The sequence below is a fragment of the Lagopus muta genome, chromosome 30, assembly GCF_023343835.1.
Source record: "Lagopus muta isolate bLagMut1 chromosome 30, bLagMut1 primary, whole genome shotgun sequence".
Classification (NCBI taxonomy): Eukaryota; Metazoa; Chordata; class Aves; order Galliformes; family Phasianidae; genus Lagopus; species Lagopus muta.
Window position 1 is genome coordinate 960,105 of NC_064462.1, and position 18,685 is coordinate 978,789.

Below are 18,685 nucleotides of genomic sequence, written 5' to 3' on the forward strand. Positions count from 1 at the left end.
GCTGCGTTTCTGAGCTCTGTTCCAGAACTCTGAGATGACAGACAGCAGGACTTCAAATGCTGACGTACCAAACTGACACCAGGATTTCCTGCCTCTCTTTAATCACGAGCAGTTTTGAGCACAGCATTACTGCACCGCAACGTTTCAGTTCACTTCTAGAGCCTTCTGCCAGACGTGGGTTTCAGAGAGGGGCAGTAGTCCAGGGGCTCAGGCACTTGCTGTGATCCAGGGCTGCAAATGGTCTTTGTCTACTGAATTTCACCAGACCGTTCCTGTAGCAGGGAGCTGCCCATAGCTTTGCATCAGTCAGCTGGCTCTGAGGGTGCAGGCAAGGCTTTGGCTCAGATAGACCGGTACTCTTCTTTTCTGCCAGTACTTGGCTGACGGAGTTTGTGGCCGTTCTGTGGCACGGAATGCAATCAGCACGGAAGCATCGTTTGTCGTTGTGGATTTTGAGTAAGATTTCTCACCCTCTGCTCATGATGGGTAAGAGTTCAGGTGTCCAAAGAGAATAGTTGAGCCGAGAAAAAAAAAACAGGGCGGGAAAGACAAAGGAACCGAGGCCGATCGGCGGGGCGGATCCGGGCGGTGGGGCGCCGCCGACCCTCACGTCTCGCCACCGTCCGGCCGAGCCATGGGGTCCGGGCTCCCGGGAGTCGGGTGGTGGGAGGAGGACGGGTGCGAGCTGCGATAAACACCCGGCGCGGTCACAGCTCCAAGTTCTCCCTTAGAAGCTGGTGAGCTGCTGACACGGGCTGCCCAGAGACGCTGTGCGCATCCCGCCCCTCCGAGTCCGTTCCGGGCTCCCGCGGCGCCCCGGCTTCGGAACCGGCCGCTTCAGCCGCGGGGAGCGGCGGCGCGCAGGCTGTGCCGGCTGCCATCGGCCCGGGGCGACAGCGGCGGCCCGTCCCGGCCTCTCATTGGTCAGCGCCGGCGCCGCCCCGCCCCCGGCCTCCCTCTCATTGGTCAGTGCCGAAGCCGCCGGCTCTGTCTCTTCTCGCTCCCCTTCCCTTCAGCTCCCCGTCCCCTTCCGTTACCTTGCAGCGTCTCCCCCCGCTTTCCTTCCCTTCCCCTCCCTTGCGGTGTTTCCCCCCGGTCCCCTTTCGTTCCCTCGTGCTGTCCTCCCCCCTTTCCCTTCTCTTCCATTACACCATCTCCCCCCCGTCCCCTTCCCTTCCCTGGCACGAGAACCTTTCTCGTGTCACACGGGCTGAATTCAGCTCAGCAGAGTCTGGGTGCTGGGCACAAGAGAATTCTGCCACAGCGTTTCTGTTTCTGTTGCGGGAAGGGAGCGATGGGGATACGAGGGGATGCATGACTTGTGCACAGGAAACGTGCACGGCCGGCAGAGATGGCTGCCGTCCTGGGCACCCGCTCTTGCAGAGCATGGTCCTGCCGGGCCTTGGCAGCGGCTCTCCTTGCCACCCAAACTGCTCTCTCAAACCACCCAAACGGCTCCAGCTTCCTCACGTCAGTTGATGGCGACAGACACGACATCAGCAGACTGAGTGGAAATAAAGCCAATTCATTTTTATTGGGAATACTGCATCCAAAACTGAGGTCTCCGGTACAAGAAAGACGCAGAGCTCTTGGATGAAGTGCAGAGGAGGGCCCCTAAGGTGATCAGAGGCCTGGAGCACCTCTCCTGTCGAGAAAGGTGGAGGGAACCAGGCTTGTTTAGCTTGGTGAGGAGAAGGCTCCGGGGAGACCTCACTGCGGCCTTCCAGTTCTTGAAGGGAGGCTGTAGAGTAGAGGGGGACCGGCCGTTGACGAGGCCGGATGGTGACAGGACAAGGGGGAAGGGTTTTAAACTGTGAAAGGGGGGCAGAATTTGGTTAGATGTCAGCAGGCGTTCTTCACACGGAGGGTGGTGACGTGCTGGAACAGCTTGCCGAGAGCTGGGGGACGCCCCATCCCTGCGGGCATCCGAGGGCAGGCTGGATGTGGCTCTGGGCAGCCCGGTGGCGGTGATCTTCGAGACCCTTTTCAACCCAGGCCGTTCTACGAGTCTTTGGTTTTCTACGATCTTCCATTCACAGGTGGAAATCTGGACGGCTTCCCAGCCCCCGTGCCGAGAGCTCCACCGCGGTCACCACCGATGGCTGCACCTTCCCCTCTGGAGCCGTGCGAGCATTCAGCCCTAGGGAGGCGAGAAGAGCACGGAGCGTTAGGGCTGAGCGCAGGCAAGTGGTGCAGGCCGGGCTGCAGCCCGGCTCTCAGGATCTGCTGCCTACGGAGCTCACCGGAGGAGGTGCCGCTTCTGCTCCAGCTTCTGCCGGTTTCTTTCCGCTGTGCCGGCAAAAACCTCTTGCTGACGGAGGTGCGGCTCCAACCTTCGGAGCACCTGAGCCGCTCGCGGGGAAAGGAGGCTGCAACAGGAGGAGAAAGTCATCCCTCGGGCTCCGCTGAGCCGCCCCTGCCTCTGCCCTCACCCGGCCCCGCACCCCCTGCTGCCCCCCACGTGTCCCCAGCCTTGCGCCCCGCCAGCAGTTTTTGGCCCGGGCCGTGCCTGTCCCTGAGCTGCAGTCACAGCTGCCCGAGAGCCTCAGGCAGCCGGCAGAGCCCACACACACTCACTCAGCATGCAGTGTCAGCTTGGTCGTCGTCCCCATTATACTTCCCGGCAGCAGACCCTCGTCCTTCCTCCATCTCCTTCCCACTTGCTGTCTCCTGGGCTGGGCTGGAGGATGCGGAACACGCACTCTCTCCCTGGCCAGCAGCTGCCAAAGAGGAGACGCTGTCAGCAAAGCGGCTGGGAGCACGGGGCTGTTCCCCAGAGGCCCTCTGCCAAGGGCCCTGCAGCAGGCCCCGGCAAGCAGGAGACTCGGTCCTGCCGGCCCATGGCTCCCGCCGCCCTTCCCTTCTCCCTGCAGGGCCGTGCCAAGCTCTCCTCCCGGGAGGAGCGGGCCAGCCCCTGCCATGCTGCACGGCGCCCGTCCCACTCCCACCCCCTGCGCCCTGCTGAGCTCGCACCCTGGCTCAGCGGCTGTTGCCAGCAGGGTCGATCCTTGACGGTACCTGGGGCGGATGCTGGTCCTCCCCTGCGCTCCAGCCTTCCCATGCCGCCATTTCTGCCTGTGCTCGCTCTATTTGCTGTTGGTGCATGGGCCACGTGTGGTCTGCTTCTTTCCACAGGGCAGACTCTTTGCGGAGCTCCTGCAGAGACACAGCAGCATACAGGATCAGCCTCTGCCCCTGGGGCCTTCCTTCAGCTCCCCACTCCTGCTCCTCGCCTCTGCCGGCCTGTCGGCACTGCTTTGCCCCTGAAGGACCAGGGGCCCCAAAGGCAGGCCGGGATCTACAACTCATGGCCAACGTGGCTCAGAGGCCGTATTCCTCTCTCACGGCCCCTGCTCAAAATCAGTGCTGTGGCAGGTGGCAGGCCAGGAGGCGAGAAGAGACGGGGAAAGTGTGCAGCACCCTCCATCTACCAAAGAGGAGCTGAAGGAGCGGACAGAAATGTGAAACGGTGGCACCCGAAGGGCTGTGCTCCAGATCACTGCACACACAGAGGCTTTTGCTTCCCTCCCTGCAGAAGCACTCAAGGCCAGGCTGGTCGGGCTTAGAGCAACCCGGTCTAGAGACAGGTGTCCCTGCCTGCAGCAGGGGATTGGAACCAGGCGGTCTGAATGGCCCCTCCCTACCCAAACTTTCCTAGGATTCTACCATCCTATCATTGGTGCAGTCTCAAGCAGCACAGTCCCTGCAGCAAGGCAGAGCCGATACCTGCAGTGCTCTCTTAGACTCCTCGGTGGCAGGGAGTGCAGCGCTGGTCTGGGCAGCAGATGTTTCCTTCTGTCCCGCTTTCTTTGTCCCACGGGAGCTGCCTGCACACGGCGGGAGCGCACTGCAAACAGACATAAGAGGAGTCTGCAGGAGCCCGGGGCACCTCAATTTCCCCCGTGCTCCCACAGCCATCAAGATGGGCTCCGGTGCAGAGCAGAGAGACCCCTGAAGGGAGAAGAGCTTCTGCTATCGGTAGGGATCGGCACTCAGCTCCCCCAGGGACCGGGGACCAGAGTAGAACAAAGCTGGTGTGTCTGCCTCAGGCGATCGTGCTGCGCGCTTGCCGCCCTGGAAAGAACGGCCCCCCCAGGACACACGTGTGTCAGGAGCCTTTGTGGGTGCCGAGAGCTGGCAGCTCCAAAGGGGAGGCCGCTCCTACACGAGCGCACGCATCTCCTTCTTTTTGCCCAAGGCCCTCACCTGCCAGAAGGCTCCTTCGCCACATCTTGCTGCCTTGAGCTCGGCTTGCGCTGCAGCAGCATGGAGGGGGGAAGTGTCTTCCGCCTCTGCAGCAGCCTGCCGGCAGAGACCCCTGGAACCAAGAGAGAAAGAAGTTCTTCAGAGCAGCCCCACGGGCACGGCACGTGAACCTGGATCCGGTCACCCGGCACGGGACAGGACCCCCCTCCTTACAGCTGGGACCCGCTCCTCACCTTTACTCATCTTCCGCTGTATGGCAGCTTTTTTTTCTGCGGCGGCCTCTGCTCTGCTCTTTTCCACGGTGAGCTGAAACCTGGAAACAGAGAGTGACAACCCTTGAAGAAGGATGACCTCCTACCCCACGCAGCTGGTTGGTGGTATTTATCCCTGTGCTCTGCAGAGCGTGGCACCCTTTTCCTTCCTGGCCATGCCAAACCAGCACACGTAGCCCAAATTCCTCTGCACGTGCAGTCTGTTCTCTCTGAGGGGAATCAGGACAGCTTGGGCACCAGAAACACAACCCTGATTCCCCAAAAAGCCAAAAGGCAGCAGTGGAGAACCAGGAGCCAGACTTCCCAGCATTTCTCCCCGACTGGAGGCTGAGCACGGAGACCCAGCAGGGCACGACCCAAAGGAGGAGGTGGAAGGAAGCCTGTCTACTGGCCAGCTAAGTGCTGCAGAGGAAATGCACTCACCTCGGGAACACGTGGATGCCATGGGCAGCGGTCTCTGGCCCGAAGTCAGCAGAATCGTCCGTCCAGAATCTCTGCAAAGGGACACAGACCTGCTGGAGGCTTGCCAAGGACATTTTTTCATGGCTCTTGTTGACAGGAAGCAAGCCTGGCTCCCATGCCAAGAGAAAGCTGCTCTCCACCAAAGCCTCCTCCGTGAACATCAGAGCTTTGTTCTGCTCTGAAGGAGCAGGATGGCAAAATAGCGAGGCCGTGCAAGAGCACTGCCAGGCTTTCTGCATGGGCAGAGATCCGGGAAATCTCTTTGCCAGTGGAGAAAGCCGTGGGGGCAAGCGTGGGGAAAGGCATTGGACTGGCCTGCCACGTCCAGGCTGGCCAGCGGTGATCCGACGGCGCACCTCACAACCTCCTCAACTTACGGTGTGGATCAGTGCGAGGACGGGGGCATCGCTCTCCAGCGTTTCAACGCAGCTGCAGAAGAACCTCATGAGGAGGAAGCCGTCTTGGCAGGTCATAACGCCGAGGTTCTTGAACACGAACGAGACGGGCTCCCTGCTCCTCAGGAGGTGACAGTACAGGAGCACGCTCTCCCGCACGCAGCGTGGCACCAAGTGCAGCGGGACGCCGGAGGCTCGCGAGAGCTGCCGGTAGTTGAGCGGCTCAATCTTGACGTCGTCTGCAAGGAGAAGGCACATCCTCACTGCCACAGCCAGCCCATGCAGCATTCATAACCAAATCCCACAGAAAAGGTGCTTTGGAGAAACAGCTCTTGGGCTGCGGTTCCTCCTGGAGGAACTCGCGCTGCACCCCGAGCTTTGCAGACACTTCTCTGCTGCTCCCGGCCGTTTCCAAAGAGCAGGGAGAACACAGCCGGCCGGACGTGGGGCGGGAAGGGGAAGGTGGCTGCTGCCTTCTCACCAGGGATGATGTCGTTGGGAGACTGGAGTTCCTGCAGCCACAGCACCCCGATGTCCAGCTGGAAGACAGGCCTTAGAACCGAAAGCGCCTCTTCTTTGCTGTGGAATTGCTCTCGGACCACAGCAAAGACCCCAAGTCCCGGAATCAGGACTCCCTGCACAGGGAAAAGACAGAAAGGCTGACGAGCGTGTTACTTCAGGGGCGGCAAAAGCCACGAACATCAGGAGCGTGGGGTCACTGCTCTCCACCCTCCCCACTCCTGATGGACAGCGGAGTGAGATGGGGCTCTCTGGAAAGCATTGGAAAAGTCTGTGCTCCCTGCAAGACAGTCACCTCCGCACAGTATTTCCCAACATCCCTCGGCTAGAGAAGAGCCCGGGCATGGACAGCACAGGGCTGAAGCCTGGGACCGATCCCAAGGATTATCCTCGGCACAGGGCCAGAAAACCCCCCACCCATTTCTCCCTTTGCTCTCCCCGTTCTGACCAGGGCAGAGCGAAGCCCCTGCGTGTGCCAAACGTTTGCTCAGAGCAGCTCTGGCCTTGGCTTTCCCTCCCAGTTGGCCAACAAGCCGCTCTGGGCACCCGGCTTGGGCTCAGCGTGCTGCTCAGTGTGGTGCTCAGGGAGGGATTGCTCTGCGGGGCCCACACTCTGGGCAGGACTGAACCCCTCTCCAGGGCGAGGGTCACCAGCACACCAGCCCACCTTGTCCAGCTTCATCTGTTCCAGGATGTAATCAGACACAGCGTCCCAGACTGCCACAATCTCTGCAAAGGAAAGAAAAGACAAGTCAGGCTCCAGGCCAGCCTCTTCACAGCTGCTTGGCAAGCTCCTCACACAGACAGCGATCGGTGCAGGCACGCGCACACACCCCAAAAAAGCACCACCATGGCTACCAGAGCTGGGCTTTGCTCCGATTTCAGCCTTATTCGGAGCCCCAGGGGGAAACAGGGACATAGGAAGCCTCTGGGACATGGGATGCCTTTCCTCCCAGATCTGCAACCTACGGAAACACCGTCTGCCAGGGAAACCTGGCCTCGGACTGCCCTATCACAGGGGACCGAGCATGCCTAAAGGAAGCGGGGGCTCTGGGCAGCTCTGCTCTCGGGACCTGGCTGCCACGTGGTCCCCAGAGCCCAGAGGGACCCTTGGGCAGGGCTCTCGCAGCAGCCCCCAGCCACATCCAGCCAAGCGCAGAGAGCAGGAGCTGCGGCTTTGGACAGCCAGCAGCCCCGCGCGATGCCTTGGGAAGGGGTCCGGACAGCCTTACCTTCAGCAGAGAGTTCCAGCAGCGTTGGGAACGCGTAGGCCAGCTCTGAGCTGACGCTCACAGTCCAGCAGCCTTCCATGCGGCTTGCCGACAGCCTCAGTTCAGAACTAAGGATGCCCTCCGCCAACAAGGCTCCTCAACCAACCAACAATTCTCTGCAAAGCGCCCCTGCTCCTCCACACGTCAGTGAGGGTCACCCAGAGCAGCCTGGCTGCCCCGGAATCAACTCCTGGTCGCAGAAGGACAGAGCCCCTGAGCAGTGCTGCAGCAGCGCCCAGGCCCTGCAGGGAAGTGCCGGCCCTGCCGCTGCCCCGGGGAAGATCTGCTTGTGATGCAGCGCATGGCATTGTGACATCAGCCCGTGTCACCTGGAGCTCTGTTAGGCATTGTGACATCAGCCTGTGTCACCTGGAGCTCTGTTAGGCATTGTGACATCAGCCCGTGTCACCTGGAGCTCTGTTAGGCATTGTGACATCAGCCCGTGTCACCTGGAGCTCTGTTAGGCATTGTGACATCAGCCCGTGTCACCTGGAGCTCTGTTAGGTCACCGGCACGGAGAGGGCAGCTCCTCTTCCAGGAGCAGTTCCGCTCAGCTTACTGAATTACGGTACGCAGGAACGCAAGCCTAACTTTAATGGCTCGGTAAGAGCAGCTGTCTGCCTAATAAACAGAAACCTGTGTGTTCACAGGCACACGCACACCAGGTGAGGTTGAAATATCGACCATCGCTGTGCTTTACTCGGCAAACGGCACGAGAACCTGCCATGTGTCACACAGGCTGAGGCTGGTGAGCTGCTGGCACAGCTGCCCAGAGACGCTGTGCGCACCCCATCCTGAGGGGTGTTCAGGTCCAGGCTGGATGGCACCCTGCACAACCTGACCTGGAGCCTGATCTCGCTGTTGGCCGCAGCAGGGGGTTGGAACTGGGTGATCTGTGAGGCCCCGTGTGCTGAAAGGCAGCCACGTGGTCTCCCCAGAGCCTTCTGCTCTCCAGGCTCAACGAGCCCCAGTCTCTCAGTCTCTCTCCAAAAGAGACGTTCCTGATGCTGGCCTTTCAAGTCCCGTTGCTGATGTCCAAGTTTTGTGCCCATCGCGTGCTGACACTGTTGTGCCAATCCATGGGCTCAACAGGGAGAACAAAGACACCAATGTCTTTGGGACAGGCTTATTTTATTGCCTATGACAACGTAACACGAGCAATAGTATTTACTGGCAGCCTCTGTAGCCAGGAGAGAAGCTTAACAGACAAGGCAATAAGCGAGGCAGTGGGCCTACTCATGGCCATGTGAGCTCAGCAATGGAGAAAGGTGCATCACCACCTGCCCCAGCACTTTGCCATCAGCCAGACCCGCAGCCACTGGGGAGCCCTGTTTGCAATGAGGATCTGTGGGGACGTGGATTGGGGATGGGAATGGGGTGGGGGATGGGGACGAGGTGTGGAGGGAGGGATACGAGATGGGTTTGAGATGGCTATGGGGTGGATGCGATGGATATGGGATGGGATAAAGGTGTGGGATAAGGATATGGGATGGCTATGAGATGAGGCTGTAGTGGTTATGGGGCCATAGGGGCTACTGGTGGGACATCTCCAGATCATCCTAGAGACTCCTCAGAGCTCCTGGGCCCATCCTCGGAGTTTCCAGATCCTTCAAGGGATCCCTGGGAGCATCCTGGAGACCCCCTGGACATCAAGACCCCACTGGGACATCTCCAGACCCTTCAGGATGAACCCAAGGATCCCCCTGGACCCACCTGGGAACACCCCCACATGCCCCAAACCCCTCGAGGACATCTGCAGATTCTTCTGCATGACTCCAGGGGTGGATAGGGGAGGTTGCGGGAGGGAGAAAAGGGGCTAGCAAGGCTTCTAGAGGTGGAAAGAAAGTCTGGGGGTGGATAGGGGGTTGTGGGGAATCTACGGGGGGAAAGGTGTGAGTGGGGCTTCTGTGAGGTGGAAAGAGGGTCTGGAGGTGGAGAAAGGGTGGAAGAGGGAAACTGGGGGATTGTGGTGGGCTAGAAGCCCTGTGATGTGGAAAGGGGACCTGGGGGTGGAGAGGGGATTGTGAGGGGGAAAAGAGGAGAAAGAGGCTTCTGTGAGTGGAAAGGAGGGTCTGGGGGTGGAGGGGTACATTGTGGAGGGGAATATTGTGGAGGGCAACTTGAGGAGTTGAAAGGGGGAAAAGGGGTTTTTGTAGGGCAGAAAGGGCAGGTCTGGGAGTGGATGGAGGATTGTGAGGAGAAAAAAAAAAGGAGTGGGGTCTCTACAGGGAGGAAAGGGGGTCCAGGAGTGGTGAGGAGGTTGTGGGGGGCTTCTATGGGGTGGGAGTCTGGGGTAGACCTCAGGGGAGTATTGGGGGGGAGAAGAGAGGAGTGGGGTGCCTATGGGGTTGAAAAAGAGTTGGAGGGGAATTTAGTGGGTTGTGGAAGGGAAAGGGGTGAACAGAGCCTCTGCAAGGCAGAAAGCGCATCTGGGGCTGGAGGGAGGAAGGGGTGGGAGGAGAGAGCCAGGGGTTGCGGGGGGCTTCTATTGGGCAGAAAAGGAGTCTGGCTGGGGGGGAATGGAGGTCAAAATGGGGGAACTGACTCCAGGGGTCAGGGAGGAGCACACGGGGGGTACAGGGGACTCCAGAGGTCAGAAAAAGGGGTCAGAAGGTGGGGGGAGCAAGGAGGACACGGGACCCTGGGGGTCAAAGAGAAGGTAATGGGGGGTGATGGGAGACTCTAAGGATCAGAATGGGGGAAATGGAGTGGGGGTACCCGGGAGGAGGAGAGGGGATTCTGGGGGTCAGATAGAGGGGACTGGGAAAGTGGGGGGACTCTAGAGCACAGAATGGGGAGACTCGTGACGGGGTGGAGGGACATTAGAGATCAGAACGGGGGACAGGGGAGGGATCGGGAGGGCGGGGGGACAGATAGGTGGACCCTGGGGGTCAGAATGGGGGAGGCGCAGAGGGGAGGGCTGGAAGAGGACTACAGGGATCAGAACGGGGGAAACGGAAGGGGGAAAAAGGGGGAGGGAGGCGCAACCCCGGGGGTCACACAGAGGGACGGGGGGGGTTGTGGGCGATCCGTGGCAGGGGGAGGGGAGGAGGGCAGTGAAACGCACGGGGTGGGGGAGGCGGGGAGACGCAGGGCAGCCGCCCCCGCCGAGCGGAACCCCGAGCACCACAGTGACGGCACGAGGCCAACGCAGAGCGGCACGCGGCCCCTGCAGCACCTGAACCCCGGCCCCCGCCCCGATGCCCCCCGAACAGCCACCTGCAGAAGCCGAGGCGGCTCTCGGAGGCCCGGCTGCTCCGCACGGCCGCCTCCTGCTCGGGTCGCGGGGCTGATGACGTCACTCAGCGGGGACGGCGCCTCGCCGCAACGACGGAGGACGGCTCGGTTCCGCCTACCGAGGACAGCTGGATTCCGACGGGGGACGGACGGGGCCGGCGGCGGTGCCTTCCCCTGACCGCCCGGCGTCCCCGAGGCACGGGGCGGCGGAGCGCCGCTTTCTCCGCGCGGAGCCTCGCGGCTCCGCCATCCCGCCGGCCCCATCGCTCCGCTTCCGGGGCCCCGGCTGCGGCTGCGGGGACGTGGGGGACCTCAGCGAAGCCGAGCCCGCGCCGCCCCGGCCCCGCTCCGCTCCGCTCCGTGCGGGACTTCCTGGAGAGCGGCGAGCACGGGCTGGCGGCCGCCGGCAGGTGGGGGAGCGGGGCGTCCGGCGGGCGGCGCGGCCCGGCGATGGCGCTGGGGAACTCGCTGGAGACGAGCGGCTCCGCGGGCGCCTTGACGTCGCGCTCCAGGCGGCGGTCGCGATGCCGGCCCGAGGCCGGCGCTGTGCGGAGCGGGACACTTCTACGTGCGTGCTGGAACTTTCCTGCTGGAAACAGCCCAGAGCAGCGCGGCACGATGGAGAGATGCGTGTGAACTCGCAGCCTGGTGTTACCTGAACAGTTTCCATGTAAGTCCCTGTTCAGTTTGTGCCTGCAGTGGTTGCAGTTGAGTGCTCTTTTTGTGCTTTTTCTTTTTGTCTCCAGGGCGTTAAGATAGAATTTGACTTTCAGTGTCTCCTAGTCTGCTGGTTTCTGCCTACTAATACACTATTTGTACGCACTGCTAGTCCCAAGTGTAAAAGAAAATACTGCTCTTTTCCTGTCACTTCTGTTCCCTTCTTTGTTCCAACAGGTTTGCTGCTTTTTTTTCTTTCTTTTTTTCTTTCTTTTTTTTTTTTTTTATGGTAAAGCTGAGGCAGACATTTTCAGTCTTCACTATCCTATGGGCTGTAGATGAAAACAAAGAAAACGATGGGCATCGGGCTGAATTGTTCCTGAATAGATGAGACTGACAGCTACTTATTTTGAAGACAATTGCAGTGCCCTTATAATAAAAATTCACAGTAACTCTGGAGAACTGGATTTGAAAATGCCTTGGGACTGCTGTCAGCCCATATGCTAAAAGAGTGACTTAATTACAGGGAGAGTGTAAGTTAGAAATTTGCAAATATCATAAGGGGAAATCTTGCTTCCCAGCCTGAAGCAGCAGGAACAACCCACTGCATCAAACATTGTTGTCCTTGTTTGAGTGTTCTTATGTGACACCATGTTTTTCTAGGTCATGTGCTGCTGAACTGAAGCCACGGCAAGGAAGACTTCTTGAAAGAGATTGTGGAATCTTTTGCAAACAAAAGTGGTTTATTTACATTGTTTGAAAGCCTTGTTGGGAGTGGAGCTTCTAAAGAGAGATCTTTTCTCGGCACAGATGATGTGGGAGATGTCAGTCCCCAGGCACCAGAGCAAGGAGAAGTTACTGAACACGATATTGGTGAGAGGTGCTGCTTAAACTCCGCATACACGTGACTCTGTATCAGAGGTTCTTCTCCAAGTGCTTCATTTGCAGCAACAGACCAGTGTCTGTCATAGCTGTTCATCGTTCCCCTAATGAGAGGGTGCTTTGCAAGAAGTTTCACCTTCAGCTGCAGCGGAGAGGCAGCGTCATCATGCCAGGTTCTGAAGAATTTCTCACATACTTCCTGCTTCCACACTGTTGTCTTCTGGTCTGTTCTGATTCATTTCCAGTTGAAGCTGCCTGTTGAGCTTTGTGTGCTTGTACGCTGGTAAGCGCTGACAGGAAGGCCCGTACTTATTTATGTGTCATCTATGAACACAGGTTAGAGGCATGAAAGTGAAATAATTCCAGCATGAGTTGTGAACTAATGAGGTCTTCCCATTTTTTAAGCTTAACCTGATGATGAAGTCTGGCTTTGAATTTGAGCGTAACAAGAGTAGAATGCTGGTGGCCTCCTACTTGGCTGTTAGTGGTCGGAAACATGTAGACTATTCAGGGTGCAAAGCAGTGAGGCTTATGGCCCTTTCTCTTTGTATGTGTGTTATATTTGTGCATCTGTTTTATATATAAAATAGAAGTTTCTGCTACTGCGGCCTCTCTGAAGAAGTTTGTTCATCATGTTTTGAAATACATAACGCACCATTTAAAAAACGGTTTGTGCTTCTTGCTCGTAGGCCAAAGATTTTCCTTGTTAGAGAAGTGTGATGTTATCTCCATTCTGTGCTTTGTCAAAACCACTGACAAGTGCCAATGTACTTTGGTTGCGCCCTTCTGTGAAGTAGCTGTTGCTTCTGCAGGAGTTATTTGTGTAATGTGAACAGGTGCAGAAGTTACTTGAAGAAAGCAGCATCTTACTTGGAACTTCTTAGTTGCAGCTTGTTAGACAGAGGCGAGCAGGTGGGAGGAGGTTGGTGGGGAAGTGCTTTGATGGGAGAAACGTTCAGAGCTCGCTCCTCTAGCAGTGAAACCCAGCTCTGATCAGATGCAGGTCTTCCTAACTCGGACGCAGACCCTAGCTTCTCACAACCCTTGTTGTTGCACAGGTGCTGTTCGGATGCACAGCTGTAGTCTCCAGCACCTCGCGTGGCTTGGCTTGCAGTGGAATTCTGTGTCAGTGTTATTCCCACTGCGCAGATCGTTACAACAACTTTTTCACTCGCCCACGAGACATCGAGACTGGAAACAGGTGCTCCTGAATGCGTTTGCCTGTTGGTCCCTGAAGTAAGCAAGCTTCCCAAGTTCTTAAATGCATTTAAATGCCGGGTTTTTGGTCCCTAATTCCTTCTGTTTGTTTGTTTTTACCAAAGCAGGATTTTTTCCTCGGGATGGTGTTCACTAGCAACTTAGAACTGCAAGAGAAGTTCAGCACTCAGCGTGGCACACATCAACCTCCTTGCTTACCGTTGCTGCTGTGCAAACAGAACTGTACTGAGAAGCAAAGGTCCTGGTGGGATGCTGTGTGTACTCTCATGCAGAAAAAAACAACGTAGGAATTCTTCAGTTTGGAAATATGGGAAGCAACCTTCTAGAGGGCTTCTGAATAGATTGCCATGGGCTGCATAAAACCAGTTCCTTTTGTTTGAACGTTCAAGGCTTTTTGCTGCAGGGGTGTGAGATGGTGAAGAGCTTTGTAAAAACGGGCTTTATGGTTTCTGATACTGCATTTGTAAAGAAGTACTGGCTTAGGACTAAAGCTGCTTGTTGTGTTCATCAAACAAATGACGTGTGAGCAGATGGAAAAGAGGGAATGCTAACTGAGGAATATTTCTGTTGACATTCAGGCCAGGCTCGGCAGCCACGGTGAAGCTTCTTGTACAGCGTGGATTGAGTACTGTGTGAGCCCTGGAGAGACACGGCCTTCACCTGCCTTAATTATACACTGGGCAAGAAGCCTGCAAGCAACAGTAAGTTAAGATTGTCTGTAAATAAGTACCGTCTGTTTTTCTCTGATGTGCAAAGGTAACAGGCTAAATAAAATCAGATGAGAATGTAGTATTGAGAAGTGCTGCTGATTTTGGTGGCATGACTGGAGCAACCACCTTGCCTGACAAGTACTCTCTACCTCACGACTCTGAACAGCACAGGTAAAAGCAACGTTGTTTTCTCCCCGTGTTGCTTTCTGTGACTATAGAGAGACCTTCTGAAATACGTCCCAAGTGTCAGAGAAAAGTTCTTGAAACTTCTCGAGAAAACAACTGCATCAGAGAAGAAAAAGTAAGAATGACATTTTATTGGGATTTTCTGTGACAGTTTGAATTTCTCTTCCTCAACAGGGCGTTAGCCTGAACTCGTGCGACCAGAAGGAATCTATTGGAAGAAGCGTCTGCTACTGGAAGGAAATTCTGCTTAGCTTGAAAACTATCAAAAAGCACAGAAGTATTCCTGAACCTGCTGATCCTCTCTTCAAGCATTTCCATGGTGTGGACATCCAGGTACTGATGGATATTCAAAGAGGAGAGTAAGAGGGGTTGTACGTCGCGGGCTTGCATGTGAATGGTTGTTTGGTTGGTGTTTTGTTTTGGTTGGCTTTGTGTGTTGATGGGTGGTGGTTGTCTTATTTTTTTGTCACTGTACTGCTAATGCTGAGATTTGGTAGTATCTTTCTGTTGAACTCCTCGGAGTTTTAAAACTCTGTGATTGGAGGACACTGAACTGCCTTAGTACCAGCTTTCTGAAAAGCTGCTTTCCTGTCATACAGGGAAACCAGGCATAGTCTTAACCTCCTCCTATCTGCCTACTTACTAGATGCTTACAGTCTTACACCGACTGTTCCAGGTGTCCACACTGTGTTGTGTGTGACTTGTCTGTGGCTTTGGTTGTAGGTCCTCCAGGTTGCAGCCTGTGAAGAAGAGGCACGTGTGGCTTTTGCAATGCTGGGTGCAGCTGAAGGCAAAACTGATGATGCTTTATTAGCCTTTGAAGCTGTTAACAATGCGGTTTCGTACTGGAACCTATGCACTGTAAGTTTGTGAATTGCATTCCCTCAGAATGCTTTTCTGTCACTTGCGTTCTGACCAATTCTTCCTGATGGATATGCTGTTACTTAGCTGTGTCAAAGAAAGGCAGAGGAGGTTGAGAGTGATGGTGTGCTACCAGAGGAACAAGAAGAACGCAAAGCCTGTCTTGTTGAAAGGCAGCACTGCCTGATGAAGGTGATTGAGGAAAGCTCCTCTGACCCGTCAGTAGCTGCCCAAGTAAGTAAAGGAATTAATGCTTGTGTGAATGGTCCTCTTAGTTAATGTTAACAGATGGAGGGCTTTCCTGGGGGAAAACAACAACAAAAACACCCAGAGTTTCTGCAGAAAGCCGTGTGCACTGTTCAGCCGTAGATCAGGACGCAGTCTCTTGCTCTGAGGAAGAATTGCCCTCACGACTTGCGTTTCCAATCAATTTCTAGCTGCCGCTATCTGTTAGAGCTGTGACGGAAATGCTGAGCGCAGTGATCCGGGAGCTTGGGGAGAACGGTGAGGAGGGAAGTCTTGCCTCCAGAAACATCTCACAAGCTGCGCACATGGAAGTGAAAGATGCAATTCCATCACCCAAGAAGTTCTCTTCTCACCAACTAACACCTACCAGGTATATTAGCCGGTTACTCTTTTAGGGAAGTGTTCCTTTTGTGTAAGAAAATCCAAGTTCAGTAAGCCTTTGCTCAGACTCTCCTTCAGTGAGCAGAAGATCACAAGTCCTTACTTCAAAAGCTGTGTCAGCAAGTGGAAGCTTTAAATGTAAACAGCTTTTGTCACTATATTGGATGCAGAACAGTTGATCTTTTTGTTCTGGTGAGTACTTTGTGACCCAAGCACTGAACTAAGCTTCACTTGCCAGGCTGCCTCTTAACTCAGTGAAGAGAACTGCTATAAACATCCGCTTAAATTCAGGGCAAGAGTGAAACTTTGTTGCCTACAAACTGTAATTTGGTACTCAGATATAGGAAGTAATCCTGAGGATTGTGTGTGCAGAAAGTTGTGCTTTCTTCAGCTTAGCTGTTGTCATCTTGGCTCTGGGTTTATTTCTAGCTTCAAGGAACAGTCTCGGTTTTGTAAAGCATGGGCAGATCGTGGATTATTGCAGCAGTTAACTCTTCTTTTTTTTTGTCTCAGATCTTGAACGTGCTTTTAAATAGCAAAGGAGCGTAGGGATCATTCCTTGGGTTTTCCCCACATACCTGTGTTTCATACGTTTCCATTCTCTTAATTGAAACCCTGTCTTTAACAGAATGAAACACGGGAAATGAAATGTAACAGTTGCAGTGTAAGCGTGCCATCTCATCGCTGGCCTGCTGAAAGCTGTGGAGCAGATCCTGTGTCAGATGGTTATGGGAGAGCACAGCATGTTTGTGAAGCTCCTTGGAAGGGTAAGTTGATGCTGAATTTTTAATTGACCGCGTAGCTAAACAGAGTGAGACTTCTTAAAACCTTTCTGCAGTGTTCTGAGATGAATGAGTAAAACTGGTCCCTGGGGAAAGTTCATTCAAGTCGGAAATGAGAACTGGATGCAAACTCTCTTCTTGGTGTTCCTTTTCAGTTGCTACCTGTGGCCCGTCTGTTTGCAGTAGCCAGTCACCTGCTGTGACTCGCAGTGTCTTTGAAGAACTGCTGCAACCAATGTACCACCAACAGAGGTGAGGACAAACGAATCTGCTCAAGCCATTTCTACTGCTTTGTTGAAAACAGCTGGTTGTGATTCTGTGTGCAGCTGGGTATAACTGCGGTTCCCTAGAGAGCATTTACTGCACTTGAGGTCTGCTGGAGACAGGCAGAAAGTTCCATTATCAGCTGATCTTTGGGATGTGGGGTTTGGGAGAAACAGCCAGCAAGAGATGTTTTTAACGTGCTGGCACATGTCCTCTGCTCGTTGTCTGCCATGTTCTTTTCCCCACAGTAGTATGGGGACTTGCTGGTTTTGACTTTTTGGATACTAAAGGAAATGAGTCAGTTCACTTACGCTTCTCTCCAGTCTGTGTGTTCAGATACCATCCAAGTTTTGAACGTATGATTTCAGTTTAAACTGGTGAGAGTTGAAATCTAATTTTAAGGTGCACCTTGCTATGAAGAGTGCACGTTGCATGGGCTTCAGCCCCCTGATCCCTTTTTCTCCTTTTGCACGAGGAAGTAACGGTGTGTTTTTCTTTAGGCGCCTGTCTGTGGCATGAACGGAGCTGCACCTCAGCACGTAGACGTGCTCAGCAACAAGCGATCCACGCGCCGCCCCTGCACAGCACTTGTGCTGGTGTGTTTCCTCAAGGCACCTGTGGTGCACCTGTGTGTTTTGATGCTCCGTCTGCTGGAATCCTTTCTCCTCGTGGAGGTGATGATCGCTACAACTACGGCCTGCCCCAGGCGAGCGCAAATCCACCTCTGCCTGAACCAGGCTGTTTTACAAAACCTGCGTTTGCACCCACAGCTTTAAAACCTGCAGAGTCCTGTGTCGGTGCCGCACAGGACAAATTAGGATCCGCCTTTGCGAAAAAGGAAGGGCAGTGGGACTGTAACATCTCTTCAGTGAGAAATGAACCCACTGCCCCAAAATGTGTTGCCCTGCAGAACGCAAACAAAACTCGTTCAGCAGTATCTCTTCAAGAAGTTTCCTTTAAACTCGATGGGAAAACCCCAGCGTGTACCTCTCAGAATCTGGCAGATGCTGAAGCGAAGCCTGCAGAGGGAAGATGTAACTTCTCAGTGTGGATGCCTCCAGGCGGATTTAAATTTGGCATAGAGGAGTGCAATACAAATTGCGCTAAGAAAGATGATCCACCCAAGGAGCGTACAGCAGACTTGACAAACATGGATGGAAAAGACAAAAATGAACTGCCCTCAGGTGGTGGAGTTACACTCCAATCTCAAGAAACAGCAAACAGGGACAAGAGCTCTTGGAGAGCTGAAGGTCCTCTTCCGGACACAGCAGAAGTATTCCAGGACCCTCATGAGAAGGGACCAAGTTGTTGAGGTGCGTGCAAAGCATGTCATCGCCACAGAAATGAACTCCTTGCCCTCTGAAACATCAAACTGTTTGAATTTGGACAGCTACAGGTGATGCTGGTGAGTCGGTTGGGTGGTTTTTACAGTTCTTTTCGGTCTCTCCTGCAGTTTGTTTGGCTTTGTTTTACCCTGGAGATCCTACAGAACAAAAGCTGCTGATCTCTGGCTGCAGTGAGTAGAGCTAAGGAAATCTCTTCTTGGGTTTGTTTTCAGACGGTGAAGTGGAAGTAGAGCGAGTTGCGGTCAGATGAGAAGTTCAAGAACTGGCTGATTCTTTCGAGAGGAGATTGAAGAATGCCAGCAAAGCTTGTCAGAGCTGCAGAAGGGCCAGCTCTCTCTGGCAGCGGAGCTGTCAAAGGACACCAGCCCTGTTGTTGTGTATTTTGACGTTTCTGCCAGCGATGAACCTTCAGGACACACAGCCACGGAGCTGCTTTCACACATTGTCCCTCGAACGGCTGAAAAGTTCAGGGCCCTGTGCACCGGGGAGAAAGGCTCGTGGATTCAAGAGTACCACGTTTCACAGGATAGTTAGTGACTTCCTATGTCAGGTAAGCTTAATGTGAAGGCTTTTCACGGAGAGAAAAAACCCACCTGGGCTGCAGCAGCGCATGGATCCTGCCTGAAAGTGGGCTTTTCCAGTTTTTGACTGTAGTGAGAGTAGCCAAAATCAGCAGGGCTGCTGTCAGCAGCGATGCCTCAAGCTTTCCCGACACTTCTAGAGACGATCACGTTTTATTCTTGGACAGCTGTGACTTCATGGGAACGCCACAGCCTGCATGTGAGACTTC

At 54.9% G+C, this 18,685-nt stretch overlaps 1 protein-coding gene and 1 pseudogene across 2 annotated transcripts; one reads left to right on the forward strand and one right to left on the reverse strand.

Moving 5' to 3' along the window:
* Nucleotides 1-1,577: 1,577 nt before the first annotated feature.
* LOC125686050 (coiled-coil domain-containing protein 81-like) lies at nt 1,578-11,028 on the reverse strand. Of its 2 annotated transcripts, XM_048929708.1 has the most exons (13): nt 7,615-7,851; nt 7,087-7,454; nt 6,522-6,583; nt 5,817-5,970; nt 5,318-5,574; nt 4,902-4,972; nt 4,440-4,519; nt 4,207-4,318; nt 3,727-3,847; nt 3,019-3,156; nt 2,578-2,720; nt 2,244-2,369; nt 1,578-2,140 (listed from the first exon to the last, which is right to left on the reverse strand). In XM_048929708.1, the coding sequence occupies exons 2-13, from the start codon at nt 7,163-7,165 to the stop codon at nt 2,020-2,022; spliced, it is 1,464 nt and encodes a 487-aa protein (XP_048785665.1). In that variant the 5' UTR covers nt 7,166-7,454; nt 7,615-7,851; the 3' UTR covers nt 1,578-2,019. The 2 variants fall into 2 exon arrangements, with proteins under 2 accessions (XP_048785665.1, XP_048785667.1); XM_048929710.1 differs by lacking the exons at nt 7,087-7,454; nt 7,615-7,851 and adding an exon at nt 10,345-11,028.
* Nucleotides 10,813-16,241, forward strand: LOC125685965 (RANBP2-like and GRIP domain-containing protein 1; annotated as a pseudogene).
* Nucleotides 16,242-18,685: the final 2,444 nt, after the last annotated feature.

Bases quoted from the DNA above. Each gene is read 5' to 3' on its own strand.
- LOC125686050 (XM_048929708.1), bottom strand. From the start codon at position 7,165: ATGGAAGGCTGCTGGACTGTGAGCGTCAGCTCAGAGCTGGCCTACGCG. The intron at 6,584-7,086 runs GTAAGGCTGTCC...TTTCCTTTGCAG, and splicing joins GCTGGAACTCTCTGCTGAAG to AGATTGTGGCAGTCTGGGAC. The intron at 4,520-4,901 runs GTGAGTGCATTT...CTCTGTTTCCAG, and splicing joins GGCATCCACGTGTTCCCGAG to GTTTCAGCTCACCGTGGAAA.